General features: G+C 36.5%; 1 protein-coding gene across 1 annotated transcript in view; it reads left to right on the top strand.

Moving 5' to 3' along the window:
- ANKIB1 (ankyrin repeat and IBR domain containing 1) overlaps positions 1-23,100 on the top strand; it is a 181,072-nt gene that overhangs the window by 66,501 nt on the left and 91,471 nt on the right. Inside the window, exons 4-6 of the mRNA XM_008686227.2 lie at positions 4,508-4,690; positions 14,726-14,843; positions 20,821-21,029. Coding sequence (XP_008684449.1) covers positions 4,508-4,690; positions 14,726-14,843; positions 20,821-21,029 — 510 coding nt within the window. The remainder of the gene's footprint in view (positions 1-4,507; positions 4,691-14,725; positions 14,844-20,820; positions 21,030-23,100) is intronic.

Here is a 23,100-nt window from a genome sequence, read left to right as displayed (position 1 = left end):
CAGGGGAGACTAAGGGTTAAAAATGATGGAGCCTTTAAGAGCACCTGGCTAGCTCAGTTGATAGAGCAGCGCACATGACTCTTGATCTCAGGATCCTGAGTTCAAGCCCCTCGTTGGGCCTAGAGCTTACTTAAAAAAGTAAAATGTGTGCATTAAAAAAAAAAAAAAATGATGGAGGCTTTAAAATGTTAATGTTAAGCTGTCTTTGGGTGATATAATTTTTCTCTCATTGGTTTTGCACATTTTCTGTAACAATCTATCATTGTTTGTAATTAGAGTAAAATAAATTATTTTTAAGTAGAATGAGTGTAGTTTTGAACCTGGATCACTTTGAAGCCTGCTGACAATTAATAGACATTAAAAAAGTGAGATGAGTAAAGGAATTGGTTGAAAGGAAGGGAGAACATACTGAGTTTTCATTTAGAGGGATGGAGATTGAGGTCTTAGATGAGCTACATGAAATGGTGTTCAGGCTATTAAAAATTAGTACTAGTTGTTTGGGAGTAAAGAATATAGATTTAGAATTGAGTGTTGTCTGTGTAGAGTTGACAACTAAAAGCAAGATAAGGTAGAGATGAGAAATCCAAGGAAAAGATTTTAGATTATAGACAAAGTCACAGCACCCATTTGGAGAATGCCTATGTTTAAAGCAAGTGAAAAGTGGCCTATGAAGCAAACAGAAAAAGCAGAGAAGAGAGCTGAGATAATACTGTCAGGGATGCCAAGACAAGATATCAAGGGGAGGAGGTAATCAGTCCTGTGGCATGCTGCAAAGAAGTAAAGCAATTAGAAGACTGAGAAAGGTTGTTGAATTTGAGAGTACTAATGATTTTCAGAAATAACTGTTTTAGTGAAATGGTCAGGGTAGAAATCAGACTGCTGGGAGTAATTGAGTCTTTTGCTAAGGAAGTGGAGAGACAGTGGGTGTCCATCACTAATTTGAAAAATGTGGCTGAGAGAGAAAGGAAAATATTAGGAAAGTAACTGGAAGGATAACAGAATTAAGATAAAGAATGCCTGTACCAGGAGTCCTTAGAGAGTCAGAGAGTGAAGATAGAGGGGTAATGGAGTGCTCAAGGGCATACAGGAAATAGAGATGATGAAATGGTAATTTTCAACTAGAACAGACTTCAACAGTCATCTTGTTTTGTAACATCTTTTCTCAGGATTATATAAGCCTCATTTTCCAGATGGACCTGTGTAAATTGAGACTTAAAGAAGTTAATTGATTTGTCCAGAGTTCCAGCTATTTAGATTATGGATCAAAGGGGTGGGAAGGGATTTGTCTTGCATACTAGGGGCTGCTCTACCTCTCTTCCTCTGAGATTACAAACAGAAAGGAAGGCAAAATAAATGAACAGATGTGTTGAGATAGTGATAATTGGATGTTTCTTTTAAGGTAGAACATTTTATGTACCACCAAGTGTGCAAGAGAGGCTAAAATCACATTTGAATAAAGTATTCAGTTCTCCTTGCTTTAAGAGTGAGGAAAATGATACTTAAAATGCTTTGGTTGAAGCATTTAAAAACTACCTCTTCAGAACCAGATGTAACTCCCTTATTATATAAAAGCAAAACACCTGACTTTTGCAGCATCAGTTTCACTAATATCCCTACCTAATACATCTTTCACTTATTGATGTTCCCAACTTCATGCCCCAAATGTCAGCAAGCTGAAACACTTTAAGTACTGCTCCAGTGTCAAGCAGTACTGCTGTTAGCTAGCTTCTGTGCCAAAGGTACATAATGCTGATTTTCCTTGCCAGAACAAATGCTGCAAACATGGACACTGCATTTCATCACGAGTTACGAGTTTCTCTCCAGTGCCAATTGCAGCAATGAGATACAGGTCTTTGTAGTCCCCTCAGCTCCACTCCAGTGATTTGAGGATCCCTTTCAAAGAGAGATCACCAGTGAAGGCAAGAAATCTCACCCGAGTTTCAAATATGTTCAGCAGTGACTCTGAACAATGACTTCTCACACATCCCCTCTTCACACACCCATTTTTTTTTTAACGCCAAAGAATGCAGTCTGCACTCCAGCATATCCTCTTAAGAAGGTTCCCCTTACCAATATTCTAGAATGGCACAACCTCTTAAATGTTGTTGTCTTTCCTTTTGTTAAAGACTGGGGCATTAAGTTAAAGATGATTTATCTTGTTTGCTAATATTTAGAATCTTTTCTATGGTAATATCTGTTGTAAAGTAAATCAGATCACGGCTTTGAAAGCTTTCCCAGTGTACATTTCAGAAATCATTTTCTGCTACTCTGAATAAAGAAAAAGAAAATAAAGTCGGCTTTCCTAATTCCATAGTAGTGAGAAGCAAATAGTTAAGTCTCTGTTAGGATTGGATAAGCTGTGGGGCAAGCAGAAAGGCTAAACACAGTAATAGACTCTGCTTTATAAGTATGGTAGTCTGTGGGCTTTCTACAAGTCCCCAGTACTGAGTATATAAGGTCATATAAATATATCCATTTCAACAGCAACATAGGTAGTAGTCTAGGATCACTGCTTATCAAGATTTTTTTTTAAAGGTTTTATTCTTTATTTTGAGAGAGAGAAAGCATGGACATGAGAGTGAGAACAGGGGGAGGGGCAGAGGGAGAGGCAGACTCCCTGCTGAGCAGGGAGCCCAACACGGGGCTTGATCTCAGGACCCTGAGATCACAGCCTGAGCCAAAGGCAGATGCTTAACCGACTGACCCCTCAAATTTTTACGTGCATAAGAATCTCTTGAACATCAGAATCAGATTCTGATTCAGAGGCCTGGAGTGGGAGGGGTTTGGGTCATTATGCTGCAATTCAGCATTTCTTAACAAACTCCCAGATAGTACTACTGATCCCCAGACCACACTTTGAGAGGTTCTAGGTGGTAAATAGCAGCTAATATGATCTTGCCCTCAGGCTCTGGAATGTGGCTGCAGCAGTGACTGCTTAGAGCTATGCCTAGCAAATTATTTTTGTAAAGGGCAGATGTAAAGAGTAGATATTTTGCGCTTTGTGGCCATGAGCCATATTTTTCTTGATTTGTTTCTATGCTTGCCTTTACAATTAAAAAAAAAATTTTTTAGCCGTTTTAGTGCTGAGGTATACCCTCAGCTTCAAGCAAGAAGCTGAAGTCATATCTCTTGGGCTTGTCAAATTAGCCCATGGCTTTCAGGCCCAACATTGATAGAAGTCCCTTATTTCATCAGGCCTCTTGGGATGACTGTAGAGGACTCGTTAGGATTCCAGTTCCAAAAGCAATAAAGGAACTTTATAAGAAGATCTCTATGTTTGTTGGAGGGAGGGGAGATAATTATATGGAAGAAAATGGAAGAAAACTACCTTTTTATTTAATGCCATAAAAAATGAAAACTAAAACTATTCATATTTAGATCATAAGTAAGATCTGGGTAGAACTTTACCATGGACCCAGGATGCATTTGACTTCTTTTAATTTATGTGATCAACCTATTCTATTTGGCAGTACAATATCCAGTTATGGTTATGAGAAATTGGTCAAACTTTTGTGTGAATCCCAGTTCTTCTGCTTAATAGTTGGGTAACTTTGGGCAAGTTACTTAACTTTTCTGAGACATCATAATGTCCTGGGGTTTGTTTATAAATAAGAATGTGTACTTGAAATACTTGCTGTTACTGTTATTATGAGAATCAGCTCCATGACTAATTGTCAGGCTATTCTTTAAGGTATGTCAGGCTATTCTTTATGGTCCTCTTGGCATTTATGTCCTTCCTAATGTCTCTGCAGACATAACGAGGAAATCTCCAACAGCCTTTAGTAACAACATATTTAACTTTGCAAAACCATCAGAAACCTCAGTAGTAAACAAGTCAAGTCACTCTTCCATGTTTTATTTTGTTTTTACTCTTTCATGTATTTTTAAGGTGAGATTGCTTTGGGCAAAATCCTACCTTTAAAAATTGAAACATTATTTGATATAGTCTTTTCCCAACTTGGCTATCAGTGCATATTCTCATCACTTATTTTGAGGAATATTGGAAACAGTTTTGCTTCGGTAATTTGCTCATCCTAATTTCAGTTCAGTGTTGGACTGCATAGTGAGGATACAAATGGAAACTTTTGTCTGCCATGTCAGGCATTCAGGCATTAGGGGTTAAAGTAACAGTATCAGCAGTGTTTTTGTTTAAGAAAATTTATAGAAATGTATAAAATCCAAAGCTTTGAGTAACCATAAAGTTTTTATTTTTAAGTAAAACTTTAGTTTTTTGATTGGACAGAATATTTAAGTATTTCTTTTTAAGTTTAATAAATTGGCTTTAGTTGTTACTGTTTTTAACCAAAGGAAATCATTCTAATATCAGTAAACAAGAATTGCCATCTTAAAATCAGAAGCCACTGGTATCTAAATAATTTTTGTCATTGCAAGTACAAACTGTTATGTTTTTGTTGTGTTTCATTATATTGTTAATTTTTTCAAATATGTGGCATGAAATAGCTTGTTTAAATCTGTGGTTGCAAGTTTTTGAAAAAATCTTTTCTAGCTTTTAGTAAAACATGGAGGAGACTTGTTTGCTGAGAATGAAAATAAAGATACTCCTTGTGATTGTGCTGAAAAGCAACACCACAAAGATTTGGCTCTCAATCTGGAATCACAAATGGTATTCTCACGAGATCCCGAAGCTGAAGAAATAGAAGCTGAATATGCTGCATTAGACAAACGAGAGGTAAGTTTTCTGGTTTTTTTTTAATAAAAAAATTATATGGATTTTTTTCTTTTCGTAAGTTTTAATTTTATTTATATGAATTTTGTATTAAATTTTATTTTTCTACTTAAAAATCCAGTTCATGTCGTCTTCTTTGCATTGTGCTTAGCACCCTGTCATCTACATAGCCATGATTATGAAATACACGTAGAAAACCTGGAAGTGGTAACTATCCTGTAACGTATGTAAATATGTTTACTTGCATTTATTTTTTTTAAAGATTCATTTATTTATTTGAGAGAGAGCTCTGTGCACAGGGGTGGGGGAGGGGCAGAGGGAGAGAGAGAAATTCAAGTAGACTTCGTGCTGAGCACACAGGGCTCAATCTTATGACCCTGAGGTCAGACCTGAGCCAAAACCAAGAGTTGGACGCTTAAGCGCCACCCAGGCATGCCTGTTTACTTATATTTCAGTAGAAAGGCTGATGTGTGATATGAAGGCCTAACCATTCCTACTGTTCTAAAACTGCAGTCCTCCTATTCCTCAATCTTTCCCTGTCTTCTGGATTGCTCTTAACAACAAATATGCTTTGGTAACTTTTTTCTTAAAAAACAAAGATGACAATGCCATTTCTCCATTGACCACTCTTCACCTAGCCCTGCCCCTCTCCCCCTTCAGTTGTAGCCCCATATCTCTAATCTTCTGAGAAAAACAAAATTTAAGAGCTGTTTGTACATAACCGACTTCCTCATCTTCCATTCACTCTTCAGCCCATTGCAGTGTGACTTTCCTCCCTTCTGTTGTGATGGAAGGGCATTTGTCATGGACATCAAGAGTCACCACGTTGCCAAATCCAGTAGGTACTTTTCTCTCCTCATCTTACTTGAATTCTTCAGCAGCACTTGACACAATTAACTACTCCCTTCTTAGCGAACATTGTTCCCTTAGCTTCAGGGACATTGTTCTTTGGTTTCCTTTAAGTCTTTCCTGTTTCCTGTATTACCTTGATCCACTTAGTTGCTCAAGCATAAATGGGCAAGCATTCTAGATCCTTCACTTCTTCTTATATCCACACAATCTGGGAATCTTGTCAGTTTTACCTCCAAAAGTGTAATCTAGATCCATTTACTCTTCCTGGTCTCTATTTCTACCTTCCAAGGCCCTCTGCATCTGAGTTTCCTAACTGGCGTCCTTCCTTCTAATTTGGTCCCCTTAGAATCCACTTTGTACACATAAGCCAGAGAGACATTTTTAAACTTAAATTAGATCATATAAATCACTTAAATTACTTAGTGACTTTTCATTGTACTTAGAATAAAATCCAAACTATTTGCTCAGATACAAAACCTTATTTGGTCTCACCACTACCTACCTCTCCAACATCATCTGAGATCTTTCTCCCCAGCACATTTTGCTCTAATTATAAAACCTAGACTACACTGAGGCTTTTGCATTTTCTGTTTACTATATCAGAAATCTTCTCCCAGTTTTTCTCTTGGCTGGTTCAGTAGTTTTTTGTTTTTTGTTTTAAGATTTCATTTATTTATTTGACAGAGAGAGACAGCCAGCAAGAGAGGGAACACAGGCAGGGGGAGTGGGAGTGGAAGAAGCAGGCTCCTAGCGGAGGAGCCTGATGTGGGGCTCAATCCCAGAACCCTGGGATCACACCCTGAGCCGAAGGCAGACGCTTAACAACTGCGCCACCCAGGCGCTCCGGGTTCAGTAGTTCTTCAGAGAGGCAGTCTTGGACTATTCCTTCACAAATAGGTCCGTCTCCTTCTATTATTCTTTACCATAATACCCTGTCTGTTTTTTATAACACTCATCACATGCTATAATTATTTTGTTTATGTATTTACTAGTTTTTTTACTTTTCTTTCCTATTATATTGTCAACTCCATGAGGGCCAGAATCATAACTGCCTTAATCAACAGAGTATTTTCAGTGTCTGACACAGGAACATCCATAGAAGTATTAAGTAAATTATAAGATACAATAAATTTTTTCCTCCTGAAATTATTCTGGTTCCTCCGTGTTCATTGCGAACCTGATTCTAAAAGGACTTAGACTAACTATTGTTTCTATGTGTTCAGAAAAATAACGGTATTGTTTGAGTTTTTTTCCCCATGAATTCCCAACAGTTTTTGAACTTCTGTACTCTCCAGATTGTTAAAGGAACTGAGTTTCTTGGAATTCAGAAATTTATATTTCTTTACCCTTTGTGCTTCTTAGGTTAGATTATTTTATGGGAATGCTTATTCAGATTATTACACACAGAAAGAGTGGCCGATGTCCTTAGCACTTTCACGTGGTTGTTGAATCCACACAGTAACGGTGAATAACAATTATGCTCCCTTTTTTTAAGTGAGGAAGATAAATCAGGAAATAGTTGAATAATGTACCAGGATGAAAATGAACTAAACCCGATTCTTTTGACTTCTCTGTTTGCTCTACTGCCTTCCTTTTCATAATCCATCATCTTGAGTCAGGTATAAAAACTATTCCTGTAATAATATAATAGTTTAGTCAGAAGACAGCATTAGAATAATAATATTCTAGAAATAATGTGATGTGATTAAATTGAAAGACAATCAGGCTTTTTTTTTTTTATCAAAGATACTATCTTAACTTATACGGAAACCAGAAAATAATAGCACTCATTATCAAGAGATTTAAGATCTAAATGAACTTAATATAATTATAATAAACTATTAAGTTAAAAAAAATTACAGAATAGTTTGATACTAATTATATAGAAAAGACAAGTAAGTATTCAGTGAAGGTTGAAGTATACCAAAATGGTAATTATAGTTATGGATAATTTTTTTACTTTTATAGTTTTTTCTATTTGCATGCATTTCTTAAAATTTATGATGAGTATTTATTGCTAAAGAATGTAAAAAATTTCCTCCTTTCTGACTTTGCCCCACAGTGGTAACAATTTCTTGTGTGTGCTACAAGACTTAAGCAAACCTATGTGATAGAGAATTTTCAATGCAAAAGTAAGGTCATATAGTATATTGAGTTCTGCTAAAATATTTTTGTAAATTTTTTAATTGAAGCATAGTTGACACACAGTGTTACATTAGTTTCAGTTGTACAAAATAGTGATTCAACAGGTTTATATGTTATGCTGTGCTCACCATAAGTATATGGTCACCATAAATTGCTACCATATGTCACCATATAATGCTATTATAATACCATTGACTTGATTCCCTATGCTGTACCTCATATTCCTGTGACTTATTCATTCCATAACTGGAAGCCTATTGCTCCCACTCCCCTTCATCCATTTTGCCCACCACCCCCCACCGTCCATCCCTCTGACAACCATTAGTTCTCTGTATTTATGAGTCTGTTTCTGCTTTTTGTTTGTTTATTCATTTGGGTTTTTTTAAGATTCCACATATAAGTGAAATCATACGATATTTGTCTTTGTCTGACTTATTTCACTTAGCATAATACCCTCTGGGGCTATCAAAGTTGTTATAAATTGCAAGATCTCATCCTTTTTTATGGCTGAGTAATATTCCATCAGGTATGTGTATGTCTACCACATCTTTACCCATTCATCTATCAGTGGGCACTTAGGTTGTTTCCAATCTTGGCTATTGTAAATAATGCTGTAGTAAACATAGGGGTACATATGTCTTTTCAAATTAGTGTTTTTGAGTTCTTTAGGTAAATACCCAGTAGCGGAATTACTGGGTCATATGGTATTTCTTTTTCTAATTTTTTTTTTAAAGATTTTATTTATTTATTTGACACAGAGAGAGAGGGACAGCCAGCAAGAGAGGGAACACAAGTAGGGGGAGTGGGAGAGGAAGAAGCAGGCTTCCTAGCAGAGCAGGGAGCCCAATGCGGGGCCTGGGATCACACCCTGAGCCGAAGGGCAGATGCTTAATGACTGAGCCACCCAGGCGCCCCTCTTTTTTTAATTTTTTAAGGAACCTCCATACTGTTTTCCACAGTGGCTGTACCAATTTACATTCCCACAAGCAGTGCATGAGGTTTCCTTTTTCTCCACATCCTCACCAACTCTAAAATAGTTTTTCAACTTAACAGTATATCATGAACATCTTTCCTAAGTCAGAACATATGATCTACATATTTTAACCATTTACCTATTAATTTAGATATTTGTTGTTATTAAAAACAAGGCTAAAGTGAATATTTATGTACTTGTTACATACATATCTTTATCCAGTTGTGTCATTATTGTGGTTTAAAACATGAATCTTAAGCCACACTGACTGGATTCATATCTTACCCGCATGACTGACTTACTGTATGACCTTGAATAGGTTACTCAATCTCTCTGCTTTGGTTTCTTCTTCCTTAAAATGGAGATCATAATGGTCCCTACTTTATAGAGTTGTAGTGATCCTTAAATGAGTTAGTATATGTAAATACTTAGAACAGCACCTGAGTCATTATGTGTGTTATGTAAATGTATGCTATTATAATCATGATCATATCATTCTTGTTACTGCATGTATATACACATTTTTAAAGTATATTCCCTATAAGTTTGTAGAAATTGGTGTTGTGGATCATGAAATATATACATTTTATGGTTTAATAGATGCTGTTAAACTGTACTAAAAGATTATATCAATTTATTTTCTTCTAGTAACATATTAGAGAATATTAAAGGATATTGAATATTAAGAATATTAAAGAATTTATTCACATTTCTGCTAGCATTAGATATTATCAGTGTTTTTACTTTTTGCTAGTTTAGACAAATGGTACCTATTTGAATTTATTTGATTATTCTGTGAATTGATTATTTGCTTTTTTTCCTGTGGATTGTTTGTGTGTTCTTAATGCTTTCCAAGAAAACTTTGTGTATTTTTCTATATCCCAAGTTCTTCACTTAGGATATTCAGAGATGTAAATTTTTCTTCCTCTATGGCTTCTGAATGTGTTTTCGTGTTAATATATATTATAATCATATACCCCTATATTTTTTCTAGATTTATAGTTTTGTTTTTAATCCATATTAGATTATTTTTGCCTATGATTTCATAATGTAAAAAGCAATACTTTCATAACTGCTTATATGCAAATGTTTATAGCATCACTATTCACAATAACCAAAAATTGAAGACCACCCCAATTTCTATCAATAAATGAATGGATAAATAAAATGTGTGGTGTACATATACAATGGTATATTAATCACAAAAAGGAAAGAAGTACTAACACATGCTACAATATGGGTCAATCTCAGAAACGTGCTATGTGAAAGGAGGCAGACACAAAAGGTCACATGTTAAGTAACTCCATTTATATGAAATATCCAGAATAGGTAAATCCATAGAGACAGAAAGCACACTAGTGTTTGCCAGTGTCGGGGGGAGGAAGGACTAGGAAGTGACTACTTAATGGGTATGGGGTTTTATTTGGGGATGATAAGAATGGGAATTAGATGCATGTAGTGGTTGTACAACATTGTTGAACTGAATTGTACATTTTTAAATTGGAGGTTTTTTAAAGATTTTATTTATTTGAGAGAAAGAAAGGGAAAGCACAAGTGGGGGTGGGGAGGCAGTGGGGGGAGGGAGAAGCAGACATGGGACTCGATCCCAGGACCCTGAGCTCATGCCTTGAGCCCAAGGCAGATGCTTAACCAACAGAACCACCCAGGTGCCCCTAAAATTGTTATTTTTAAGTAATGTGTGTTTCATAACAATTTAAAAAATAAAACCAAAAAACAATGCTTTCTTTAAAATTCATTTTGTACCCTCTGCTTTGACCCTGATCAACTTTTGGATTATTCTGCCTATGCTAATAGTTTTACATGGCCTGCTATCTAATTATATTAAACTGCATAATTAGGTAGTTTAAAAGATTCGTATTCCCGAGGTGTTTATTTTAGCTAAGTTTCTCAATTCAGTTAATGATCTGGACACTGTATAATATTATATCTCTATAATTTCTTCTTGATACATTTTAATTAAATTCTTTCCTTCAGATTAGTTTATAAATGGATAAAATCTATTTCTTCATCCCATCATTCAACAAAACTCAGTGACTGACTACTCTTCCAGACACTGTTTTAAGAGCTTGAGGATACAGTGAGGAACAAAGATAAGCCCCTGCCCTCTAGGTGCTTACGTTCTAGCATCAATATAGATGCACACAATGAGGTTAAAAAGTAAATGAACACAATTTGTGAGAGTGGTAACTGCTATAAGGAAACAAAAACAAGGTGATGTGTTGAAGTGATGGCTGGGAAGAGTGTATTTAATTTACATAAACCTGTAAAGACAGAGCAGAGAAACTAGTGAATATTGGACCTAGCAGGGGTCAGGCTCGGTAGGACTAGACTGTGTGACTATATGTGGGTAAATGAAGGGAAAAATGGAAAAAGATGTTGCTATGAAAGCCATCTAAAGAATCCCCCCTCCCAGTTCCTCTCCCAGTCTATAACTCAGGAAGGCTCAGGCTCTTTTTCTGGCAGGGCACCCATATGGTGGACATTGCCTTAGCTGGCTTCCCTGGTTAGCAGGTTTAGCCTACTGTGCACAAGCAGCTGCCTTCCTCTGAGATCAAAGTACAGATCAGGGTAGACCAGGCCTTGATTCCAGGAGAGAGCAGCCAAGTAAGAAGAGAGGAAACTGAAACAAAGGGAAGGGTCTGAGAATCCTAAGACTTACTCTAGCTATTCTTTCCCCTCTCTCTTCCAGGCTAAGCTCATGAATCAGCTAATGAAAGACTAATGATATTGAGAGGAATTAGAAATATTCTCTTTGTTCCCTGAGTGCCTTTCACATCTTCTAAAATTTTAACAATTACTAATATATTTGTTAAAATAATAACAATTACTAATATATAATAGGTTTATATTTACTAATATAAATTTTAACAATTACTAATATATGCTAATATATATAAAATATACTAATATATTTAACAATTACTGATATATTAGTAATTTAACAATTACTAATATATAAATATGAATATACATTTTTAACAATTTTTTCATTTTTTAACAAGTATGTTTTATCTATATAATTGGGAAAAGCTGTTTTCATTGTGCAAAGAAATAAAAACATATTCTTCTTTCGTAAATACTTTGTCATAGTCTTTTCTGAAACAGTTTTTGAAGATACTATCACTTTATACATGATAGTCAAAGGGGAAGGGGTACAGTTTGTATGTTGGGCTCTCATATTTTTTTCAGTGGTATTTTGGTAGCAGAAGTATGCACTGATGCAAAAGAGGTACTTTTATTAGTTTCCTTTTTCTTTCTGTGTATTTGTACTGACTGCTTTGAAGGTTATTTCTAGATTGTGTTTTATCTGAAAATAGAAGCAGTTTATCTTTGCAATAAGAAAGAGAAAGGCACCTTCATTTTAATCCTTCCTGCGGAAGAGAGGGCTAGTGCCCACTTGGGACTGAGCAATGTATTGAAATGCTTCACATGACCTAATTACAGTTCTCTTGCAGAGATTCGGAGTGAATATGTTACACGTTCCTGAAGGCAGTAGGTCTTTCTCCTTCAAGAACTATTTTTCTTCCATTTTCTTTAAACCTAAATTTAAAACTGAATTTTTAAAAACTTAATCCATGTAGATTGCTTTATATTCTCTTTTTTAACATATCTAAAATCAAATCTCTTTGGCTAACACAAATAAAGTAGAATGATAGCTAATTTTAAAAAGAGCATTTAGACCAGATGTTATATGGAAGTGTTGAATCACTGTATTGTACACCTGAAACTAATATTATACTCTATGTCAACTAACTGTAATTCAAATAAAACCTTAAAAAATAAAAAGAATATTTAGGAAATAATACCAGGAAATATTCAGTTGCCACCACTAGGAATATCAGGAAATACCCATTCTCATTGCTGAGGCAGGAGAGGTACTTGGAATCCCAAGTCTGAACTTGGAACACATTTTTTAGAAGTAATGTTCTACATAGTCTGTAAGTTCTATACTGGAGTGAGTACCATAAATTTAACCATAAAAGGATTTCTTAGATTTTTGCAAGGGAAAGTGTGGTTCATAAATTAGCTGAAAAGCAAACTGTACATGATAATTTGGGGATTGTAAAGGTCAGGAAATTTATCAAGTCAACTGAGAAAAATTATCCCCATTGAACAAAATCGCAGTCATATGTGGTTAAATAAGAATTGATGAAGGGAGGGCACCTGAGTGGCTCAGTTGGTTAAGCCTCTGACTCTTGGTTTTGGCTCAGGTCATAATCTCGTGGGCATGGGATTGAGCCTCCCTCCCCTCCCCATCGGGCTCCCCATTGAATGGAGAGTCTGCTCTGCCTCTCTCCCTCTGCCCCTTTCCTCACACGTGCGGTGTCTCTCTTTCTCTTTCTCTCTCAAATAAATAAATCTTAAAAAAAAAAAAAAGGAATTGATGAAATGGTTTCCACAATACCCCACAAAAATGAAGCAAGAAATAAAGACAGTATCTTATTCTAAAATATCTGTAAATCTACAAAAATGGATGAGGTTTGGTAATTGTCCAGAGTTCTCTGGAGACTGTGATATGTGCTGCAAGAGGACATCCTCAATTGTCGGGAATTTCTACTGCTTTTTAAGCGTTCGTCTTTGGCCTTTAGTCTATGCTTACTGTAGTAAGCTGGTTACAACTGTTTAAAAGAATTGAAATAGATAATGTATCAATGTTAATGCAGTATTGAGTAAAAATAAAAGGGAATTGCCTAAATATATATAATGTTATCCTATAATGTTATGACAACCATACATCAAATTCATGATAGTGATTTCCATAGGCAAGGATGGAGAGAATTAGGGAAATGTAATGGGGAAAACATATCACAGATTATTTTAGCTTTTACATAATCCCCCCTTGTCCCCTCCTTCTGTTACCTGCAGTCAATCCAGAAGCAAATGATCTTCCTTCTGAGGATCCTTCTGACATAATCTCAGAAGGTCAATAGTAGCCTAACACTGTATCAAGATGCCTATGTTATTCACCTCACTTGATCTTATCACACAGTCATTTTATCATCTCACTTCATCACAAGAAGGGTGAGCACAGTCCAATAAGATATTTTGAGAGACAGAAACCACATCCATACAACAACTACAGTGTATTGTAATTGTTCTATTTTATTATTGTTGTTAATCTCTTACTGTGCCTAATTTATAAATTAAACTTTATCATAAGTATGTATGTATAGGGAAAAACAGTATTACAGGGTTCAGTACTATCCATGGTTTCAGGGCTCCATGGTGGGGAGTATTGAGACACACATTCTCCAATGGATGAAGGTGGAGGGGAGACTACTGTATAAAATATTGCTTCTTTTGTTTCACTTTGTTTTAAAAAGGACTTGAACAAGTATGGCAAAAATGTTAACAGTAATTGTTTCTGAAGAGTGAAACACTTGTAATTTACATTCTTTATATCTTTTCTGTTAAAAGCAAAGATAAAAGATAACAAAAGAATAAAAAACATAAGATGATATAGTACCTATATAAAGAGCATTAACGAACACTTGAATAAACAGAGATAATATGTTTATGACTAAGAACTCTGAATAGTATGGCATAGTCACATTTCCCCAGGTTAATTAAGAAGTATCATATAATCCCACTAATAATCCAAGTTGGATCTTAATAAGTGTAACTGTTTGGTGGTTAAACTCAATGAACGTTTATATATTTACATGTATAATTGATTTGTATAAAGCAAAGACTGGATAAAAATACTTGAGAACTTTAGTCATGATTATTGCTCAATGGTGGTGTTTTTTGTCTTACCCAGATTCTTAAAATTGTAAAGTAAGATGTTCTTATTATAGTATGGTGCCTTTATTTTAGAATAATAAGGTTGCGTGAACCTTGGCATTCCACTTTCTAGCTTATGTAAGACTTGTGAAACAGTAGTTTGAGGTCCATGATAGTGGAGCACACAGAGTCTTTTTAACTTCAGTAATCAAACTGAAACAAGAAGATTGAATTAAATGATTATTATATATATTTGTTTATAGGCATTTAGGATTTCCTAAGAGTGTAACAGCCAATTTAACTTGATTTTCTTCTTTTCAAAGCCATATGAAGGATTAAGGCCTCAGGATCTTCGTAGATTGAAAGATATGCTTATTGTGGAGACTGCAGACATGCTTCAGGCTCCATTGTTTACTGCTGAAGCTTTACTTCGAGCTCATGGTAATGAAAAGTGTCTTATGCTTCTGATAACATGGGTGCCTTTTGAAACTTTCCAGAATTAAAATATGGCTATATTACTATTTCAATATAAAACAAAATAGTTTGTTAAACAAGCCTAAGTTGTTTTTTGTGTAGTGGTTACTGCAGTACCCAACATCCTCAGAACGTTCTGTATTTTGGAGTATAAACTGGCTATAAATCATAGAGGAGAAATGGGAAATTTGTGTTTAAAAACCAAGCTACTAAATCAGCTTATGGATTGTCTAATTTTAGAAATGTGCCTGATTTTAGCAGGGTTCAAAGTTGGAATCCATAGTCCTAGTCCTAGTTTTAACATTAGTTATTACTAAGGTCAATTAAATACCTAACAATTGTGTTACTAGTACTGTCAGTTACATTTATTTTATATAAAAGCTGTTTCTCACCATGAAATGTACAAAGTGAAATTATGGAGTCAACATAAGAACATATTATCCCTTTTAATTTTTTTTGTTTTGGGGTTTTTTGTTGTTGTTTTTAAGGACATTACCAACTTTACTTAGGAAAACTGCTCAGCTTGTTTCAAGTTCTTCGTGATACTTAAGGCAGCCATTCTGGTAGTTGTCACATGCTGAGTTGGACCCTGTCATTGCACAGTTCATATTTGTTGTTTTGGCTGGTTTTAAAGATTAGTTTCTTCTGATTTATTATTTTTAAAAAGAGAAAGGTAAATGGCTATTCTGCCTGGCCTTTCTGGCTGTTTGAACTATAAATCTGTATCATCTATACTAAAATAGAGTGTCAACTTCCAAATTTTTTTATGTAATCTTTTGATCAGAAGGAATTTTAAAATTCCGTACTTCATCGCCCCTTGGTCATCACTGTAAATAATTCAGTATATAACTTTCTAGAATCCCTATCTTCAATATTGATATTTCCCAGGGTTCTGTACTTGAGATTATTTCCACTTTATATACCAGTGGCTCATAAATTTTAGTATAAATAAGGATTGCCTGAGAAACTAACCAGAGATCCCTAGACTATTTCCAGAGAGTCTAAGTCATTAGGTGACGGGTGAGGCTTAAAAATACATGTTGTAAAGACGCCTACCAGGTGGACCAGTTCTCGGAGAAACATTGCTATACACGTTTATCTAATGAAACCGAAGGTTCAAAAATCACCCAAACAATAAAGACTGTATCTACAACCTGACTTTAATAAAGTATTTGAGGTTGGGTTTCTAAATGTCTAACATTCTTTCCTCAACCTAAGGATGTCCACACCTAAACTCCTCTTTTCTCCCACTATCTTAATACACAAGCATCGCATTCATCAAATTACCCTGCCAAAAACTTGAAAGTCATACTTCACTCCACCATGCCTGTTACATTTGGCCACAATCTCATCATTTCTCTTCTTAAGTGTCTCTCATCCCCCCCCCCCCCAAACTCCTTCTCTAGCTCTTTCCATCCCATTGCCACTGACTTAAATCCAGGCCGTCATTAGTTTCTATCTAAATCATAGTCTCCTGTGTCCTGGTCTCCAGTGTTGTCATTCTTCTTTCACCCTATTAATTTTTCATATTGCCATTAGACTGTTCTTTTAAAATGCACATTTGAGCATGTCACTCCCTTGCTGCAAAACCCTTCACTGGCTTTCCACAGACTAAAAGCCTTCCAACTCTTTAGTAGACCTTTGTGACCCAGATTTCTTTACCTGGGCTGTCATCTCCCCATTTCTTTACTTACCCACTCTTGCTTGTCCATAGAAACCATGTCTTCCAGGAAACCTTTTCTGCTTATGTGTTCCCAAGTCTGCACTGAGACCCTTCCTGTCTGTTCCTACTACATCCTGTGTCATACAGTTACAATACAGTTTTATAGTAATCTCTTTATTTGCTTTTCCTCTAGATTAACCTGGGAGCTCTTAGAGGGTAGCTTTTAATGTTTTTTGTCTCCACAGTACCTGACATATGTTAAGCTCTCAGAAAATGGTTATAGAATGAATAATATACCTGAAGTGTTATTTATATGTACATTACTCCTGCACATATTCTGTTGCCCAGAATTCAGTCGCTTGGCCACACTTAACTGCAAGCAACAGTTCTACACTGGAGCATTTTTTGTGTACTTATAACCATTTCTGCCGCAGGTATCTACATTCACCTAGATAATGTATCATAACTCTGAGTCACAATATATAGAGAATCTAAGTTCCATGAAGTATCACAGCTCTAAGTTACAATATATAAAGAATCTAAGGCTAACTTTACCAAAAATTTTTAAAAGGAACATTTTCATCTCTATTTGTTTATATTGTGTCATCAAGTATCATTAAATGATCAACTCCAGGGGCACCTGGGTGGCTCAGTTTGTTAAGCATCCAACTCTTGATGTCAGCTCAGGTATGATCTCAGGGTTGTAAGATCGAGCCCCACGTCAAGCTCCATGCTGAACGTGAGTCTGCGTAGGATTCACTCTCTCTCCCCTGCTGCCCCTCCCCCCCTAAAAAAATGATCAACTCCATTTTTGCTCCATTGATATTTTCCTGAGTTAGTTCTTTTACAAAGTAGGGGTCAGTTCTAATAAGATGATAATCCAATTGAATTTTTTATTTGGTATTATCTATTCTGTGATAACTTTTTTGATAACTTACTTAATAGTTCTATATTTCATTTCCCTATTTAAGCATAAAATAGAGGCCAGCAGGTTTTCAAATGGACATCTTTATTGTTTGGGTAATACCAGTAACAGTGACATTTGATAATCAAATAAGATTTACAGAGATAACTGATGGTAGTGAATAAAACAGTACAGAGAACTACAGTATAGAGTAATTGCTCTCAAAACCAGGATAGACTCTGCTTCAGAGCTATTAAACTGAACTATTTGGAAGATTTATAGATTATATCCTCAGTAACATTCACTCAGCTTTACACAGGAAAGTAGAGTTGAGTATTATATTATCTGTTGTCAAATTTTAGTCCCAAGGTAATGAAGTTGATCTAGATTAAGCAGAAATTAAACATTAAACAGAAATGTTTGGCAGTATTTACTGAGCAGTAATTGACTTTTAAGGAAGACTCTGTTAGGAATACAGAGGTCATTCTCTGAGTATTTCCTCAGTAATACAAGTAACATATAATTGAATGCTACCGAATAAGAAAATAAGTAAAATTTACAAAATACGAGACCAAGGGTAATTTGCTTATGCTTCGAATTAGTTTATCCTGAAGTATTTTTAAAGCTCCTTTGAAGACTCATCATCTTCTCTAGGCAATTAAACATCAGTGGTCTACATCTTCTCACTCTGCTCTCTTCCTAGGAAATGATATCTTCTTCCAAGGTTTCTATAGGTACAGATTTCTCCCTCTGGACTAGACTTCTTGTCTTAGCTCCACACCCTTGTATATAACTGCCTATTTTAAAGCATCTCTAGGATATCTCAAAAGCACCTTAAACTCATTATGTCTAAAACTAAAATTGTGCACTTCTACCTGTACCTGATTCTCTCGCATTCCCTATTTACATAGGTGCCAACCAGCTGGGTAAACCTCGGACTCCAACTTTCATATATCCTGTCCTTCAGACTCTATGTCCTATTGTCACCAAATTGTCACTTTCACCTTCCATGTGTTAAACCTCTCTTTCTCTTTATCTCCACCTAGCCCTCACTTCCATTATCTCTCACTTATACTACCCATTACCCTCCTATTTGGATTGTGTTTCCTCTACTCCTGCCCTATCTAGTTTCTTTGTTATAGTCAAAATGATCTTTTCAGATCTGATCATGACATCCTGTCCTTCCTAACCCGAAGCTCAGCTTCTCAGTGACTTCCTATCACTCCTGAGCCGACGATGGAAGTGTTATTAAAAAGTCCTGCATGATCTAGCCCCTGCCTATTTTTTCAGCACTCATCTCATGCAGTGCTTTCCCTGTGCTCTCCATGCTATAGCTACATTAACCTTTTTAATTTCACAAGGATGCCATCTTCCCTCCTACCACAGGGACTGTGAACATGCTGTGTACTGCCTGTCTAGAGTGTCTTTCCCCCTCCCTTTTACTACTTGACTCCCACTCATCTTTCAGTTATCCACTTCAGGCTATTTCCCCAGAGTCACTTTCTCTGCTGGGAAGTCTCTACCTGTCCTTCATGGCACTCTGACAGTGATGATTCTTTTACTTAATGTCTTTTTCCTTGCTAGACTGTAAGTTTCATGAAAGCAGGAATCCTGCCAGATTTTTCCTCCCATTGTATCCCTACTGCCTGACACAGTGCATGGCACCAAAAAGACATTGAGTAAATATTTTGCTATGTGAATGATGCAATACAATCCAAGCAGAAGTTGTGCTGAAAATATTTATAGTAAATAAGACTAAAATTTAGCATATTTAGTATCTGTTTATAGAAATTATAGTTCTTTTTTCCTTTATTAAAAAGTGACATAGTGGGTACTTTTGAAAAATAATCTCACTGGTCTAAGAAAAGTAATTTTAACTTTTTAAAGTAAGTAATGACCTATCAAAACACTAACATCCATGTAGCTACATTTCCTGGAATGCAGTTTTTTTCACTTCTTAGATTTTTCTTCCTCTTTGTAATCTGACCCCTTTTCCAGTCTTATTTTCCATCTTCTCAAACGACAACATGGTATGCTGTAACTTTACAGAACTGCTCACGTCTCTTCATTATACTTCTGTGCCCTGCTCATATGGTTTACACAGCTGGAAATACACTCGTTCTATCTGTATTACATCTCTAAATCATAATTATCCTGCTAAAACCATCAAATACACTGATTTAATACGGTTGAGAAAAGTCTTGCATAGAACATTTCCACAGCTATTTGTTGTAGAGCTGTAAAATTATATAGAATGGGCCTACATTGAATAATTGACTCTATACTACTCTTGACTCTATACTTCATTGTGCTATAGTGGAAAGAAAACAGGATTTAGAATCACAGAAATTAGTTTCAAATCCCGCACTATCTGTGTGAGCCTAGGCAAGTTATATAACTTCCCTGAGTCCTTGTTTCTTCACCTAAATAATGATGGAAACATTTGTTAGGAGGAACAAATGAAATAATATGTGTAAAACAGCAAAATAATTGGATGTATTTATTTATTTTTTTATGGGTTAGGTTTTTATGGCTCTGAACTTTAGTATACAGAATGTATACCTAATGCAGTGAAACTTTATAACCATAATCCCCTCGGAAGTTTCTTCTGCTTTCAAATGCTTTTTGGACTCATTGGCACTTTGACGTGTTTATAGTACGCTATGTAATTATTTTACAACTTGACACCAGTGAAACCAATTGCAAATTTTACATATTTTTCTTGAAAAGAGTAAAATGGCTAAGTCAGATCTATACCGTGAAAAATTGAGTAACTTCCAGAGATGATGTGTGAGGTACCTCTTTTGATTATTAGTAGTAATGACTGGAAATTTTGATGATATTGTTAGATATTGACATAGTTGTAAGCCACAGTAGATTATGAAAGTTTAAATTCTGTTTAAAAATATTCGGGGTTTGGGGCACCTGAATGGTTAGTCAGTTAAGCATCCAGCTCTTTATCTCAGCTAAGGTCTCAATCTCAGGGTCATGAGTTCAAGGCCTGTGTTAGGCGCCACGCTGGGCATAGAGCCTACATTAAATAAAAAAATAAATATATATATACATATATACATATATATATCTTATATATATAAATATACATATATTTATATATTTTTATATATTTATATTTATTAATATATACTTATTAATATTAATATATATTTATATATTTTTAATATATGTGCTTATTTATTAGTGGATATAATTTACCTGAATATTCATTTGTAATTACTAATTTGATATAAATAATTTTCCTTCCTTTAGATGGCCTACATCTCTTTAATTTATCCTCACTTTATTTTGTTATTATGAAACTCTTAAAACATCAACATATTTCCTGTTTTTGAGAGATATCTGTTCCATTTTTCTTAAAGACTGGGACAGGGAGAAATTACTTGAAGCTTGGATGTCCAACCCAGAGAACTGCTGCCAACGATCAGGTGTTCAGATGCCAACTCCACCACCAAGTGGATATAATGCCTGGGACACACTCCCTTCTCCAAGAACTCCAAGGACTACACGCTCTTCTGTCACCTCTCCAGATGAAATAAGTTTATCTCCTGCGGATTTGGACACCAGTTTGGTATGGCTCAGTATTCAGTGTACTTCCCATAGTTTTATGTTTAGTCTTTTAACTTTCAAATTATTTAATATTGTTTCATGGAAGGGGCACCTGGGTGTCTCAGTCGGTTAAGCAGCCGACTCCTTGTTTCGGCTTGGGTCACGATCTCAGGGTTGTGAGATCAAGCCCCATGTCGGGCTCGGTGCTGGGTGTGGAGCCTGCTTAAGATTCTCTTTCTCTCCCTCTCCTCCTTCTTCTGCCCCTCCCCCTATCCCCATGCTTTCATTTTCTCAAAAAATATATATATTGTTTCAAGGAACCTCTAGCATATTCTTGTAATTGAATCCTATACCCTTCTTAAAGGGTTCAGTTATTTCACCCTTTGGTAAATATTATTATCACAGAATATTTTTGTTATCTCTGAATTACAGATTGAAAAACAAAAGGTTTTCTTTTCTCATTTCAAAACAAAACATAAGAGAGTTTGAGAAAGCCATCTACTATATTTACACTTAAAATCTCTAGGTGCTTAAAGTTTAAATACACCATATTGAAATATTAAAAGTTGAGTTTGGGAGAGGAGTTAAGATGGCAGAGGAGTAGGGGACCCCTTTTTCAGCCGGTCCCCTGAGTCGAGCTGGATAGGTACCAGACCAGCCTGAACATCTACAGAATCAGCCTGAGACGCAGGAAGATACATCTGGATCTCTACAAATGAACATCTCCAGCGCTGAGTATTGAGGTACCAAGTGGGGAGCCGTGAAACTGAGCACAGATATCGGAAGATAAACGGAAGGGGGAGGGAGCCACTGCGTTTGGGTGCCGGGAGGCGGTAGCCACCTGCACGGGAATGGGGGCGGACTCGAGGACCGGCACTCATGAGAGAGCAGTCTGAGACTGTGAGCCGGGGAACGTGCACGACAAAACCAGAGCTCTGGAGTGGGCGCGAACCACACTGAAACGGAGCTCTGGTGCGCGCGGGAATGGCTGGTGGCTGGCGGCTGGTGGTGTTAGAAACACAAAGGACAGAGACACGCCGGCCCTGGAAGTGAGGGCTGGGATGCCGGGTGTGGGGCGCACATCACGGGACACTGCAGGGTTGAGCAGCACCAACAGAAACAGAGTTAAAGTGGCCAGAACATCAGTGGAGAACAGTCCACGATCTCCTCTGTTCTGAAACAGAGGCTGAGATTCAGCCACTGCTGCTCTGACTCTCAGAAGAGGCACAGCAAACCGCCAGGGAAAGCTGCCAGAGAACAAAAGCCTGGAAATAGCAGCTCACAGCATGCCCATCCCCATCCCCCCTCGAAGGAGACACGGAGACTCTACCCAAACAGGGTTGCCTGAGTATCAGCGTGGCAGGCCCCTCCCCCAGAAGGCAGGCTGAAAAATGAAGAAGCCCACATCCCTAAGATCCCTATAAAACAAGGGCGCATGGCCTGGGTTCCGGTCAATAATTTGGGCTCTGGACAACCCTGCAACCTCTCCTCATCAGAATGACGAGAAGGAGAAATCCCCCCCAGCAAAAAAAAGACAATGAGTCTGTGGCCTCTGCCACAGAACTAATGGATATGGATATAACCAAATTATCAGAAATGGAATTCAGAGTAACAATGGTCAAGATGATGTGTAGACTTGAAAAAAGTATTAACGAAAATGTTAATGAGAGTATAAATCTCTAAGGGCGGAAATGAGAGCAAATTTGGCAGAAATTAAAAATTCTATGAGCCAAATGCAATCAAAATTAGAGGTTCTGACAGCCAGGGTAAATGAGGCAGAAGAATAAATCAGTAAGTTGGAGGATGGGTTAGTAGAAGAAAAAACTAAAATAGAATCTGGACTCAAAAAAATCCACGCACAGGAATGTAGGTTCCGGGAGATTACTGACTCAATGAAACATTCCAATATCAGAATCATAGGCATCCCCGAGGGGGTGGAGAAAAACAGAGGTCTAGAAGAGATATTTGAACAAATTGTTGCTGAAAACTTCCCTAATCTAGCAAGGGAAACAAACATTCGTATCCAAGAGGCAGAGACGACCCCTCCCAAGCTCAACCACGACAAACCTACGCCACGTCACATCATAGTGCAT

This window comes from Ursus maritimus, unplaced genomic scaffold (genome assembly GCF_017311325.1).
Source record: "Ursus maritimus isolate PB19 unplaced genomic scaffold, ASM1731132v1 scaffold_3, whole genome shotgun sequence".
NCBI classification, from domain to species: Eukaryota; Metazoa; Chordata; class Mammalia; order Carnivora; family Ursidae; genus Ursus; species Ursus maritimus.
The sequence above is the reverse complement of the archived record's forward strand: the minus strand, read 5'-3'. Positions and strand labels throughout refer to the sequence as shown.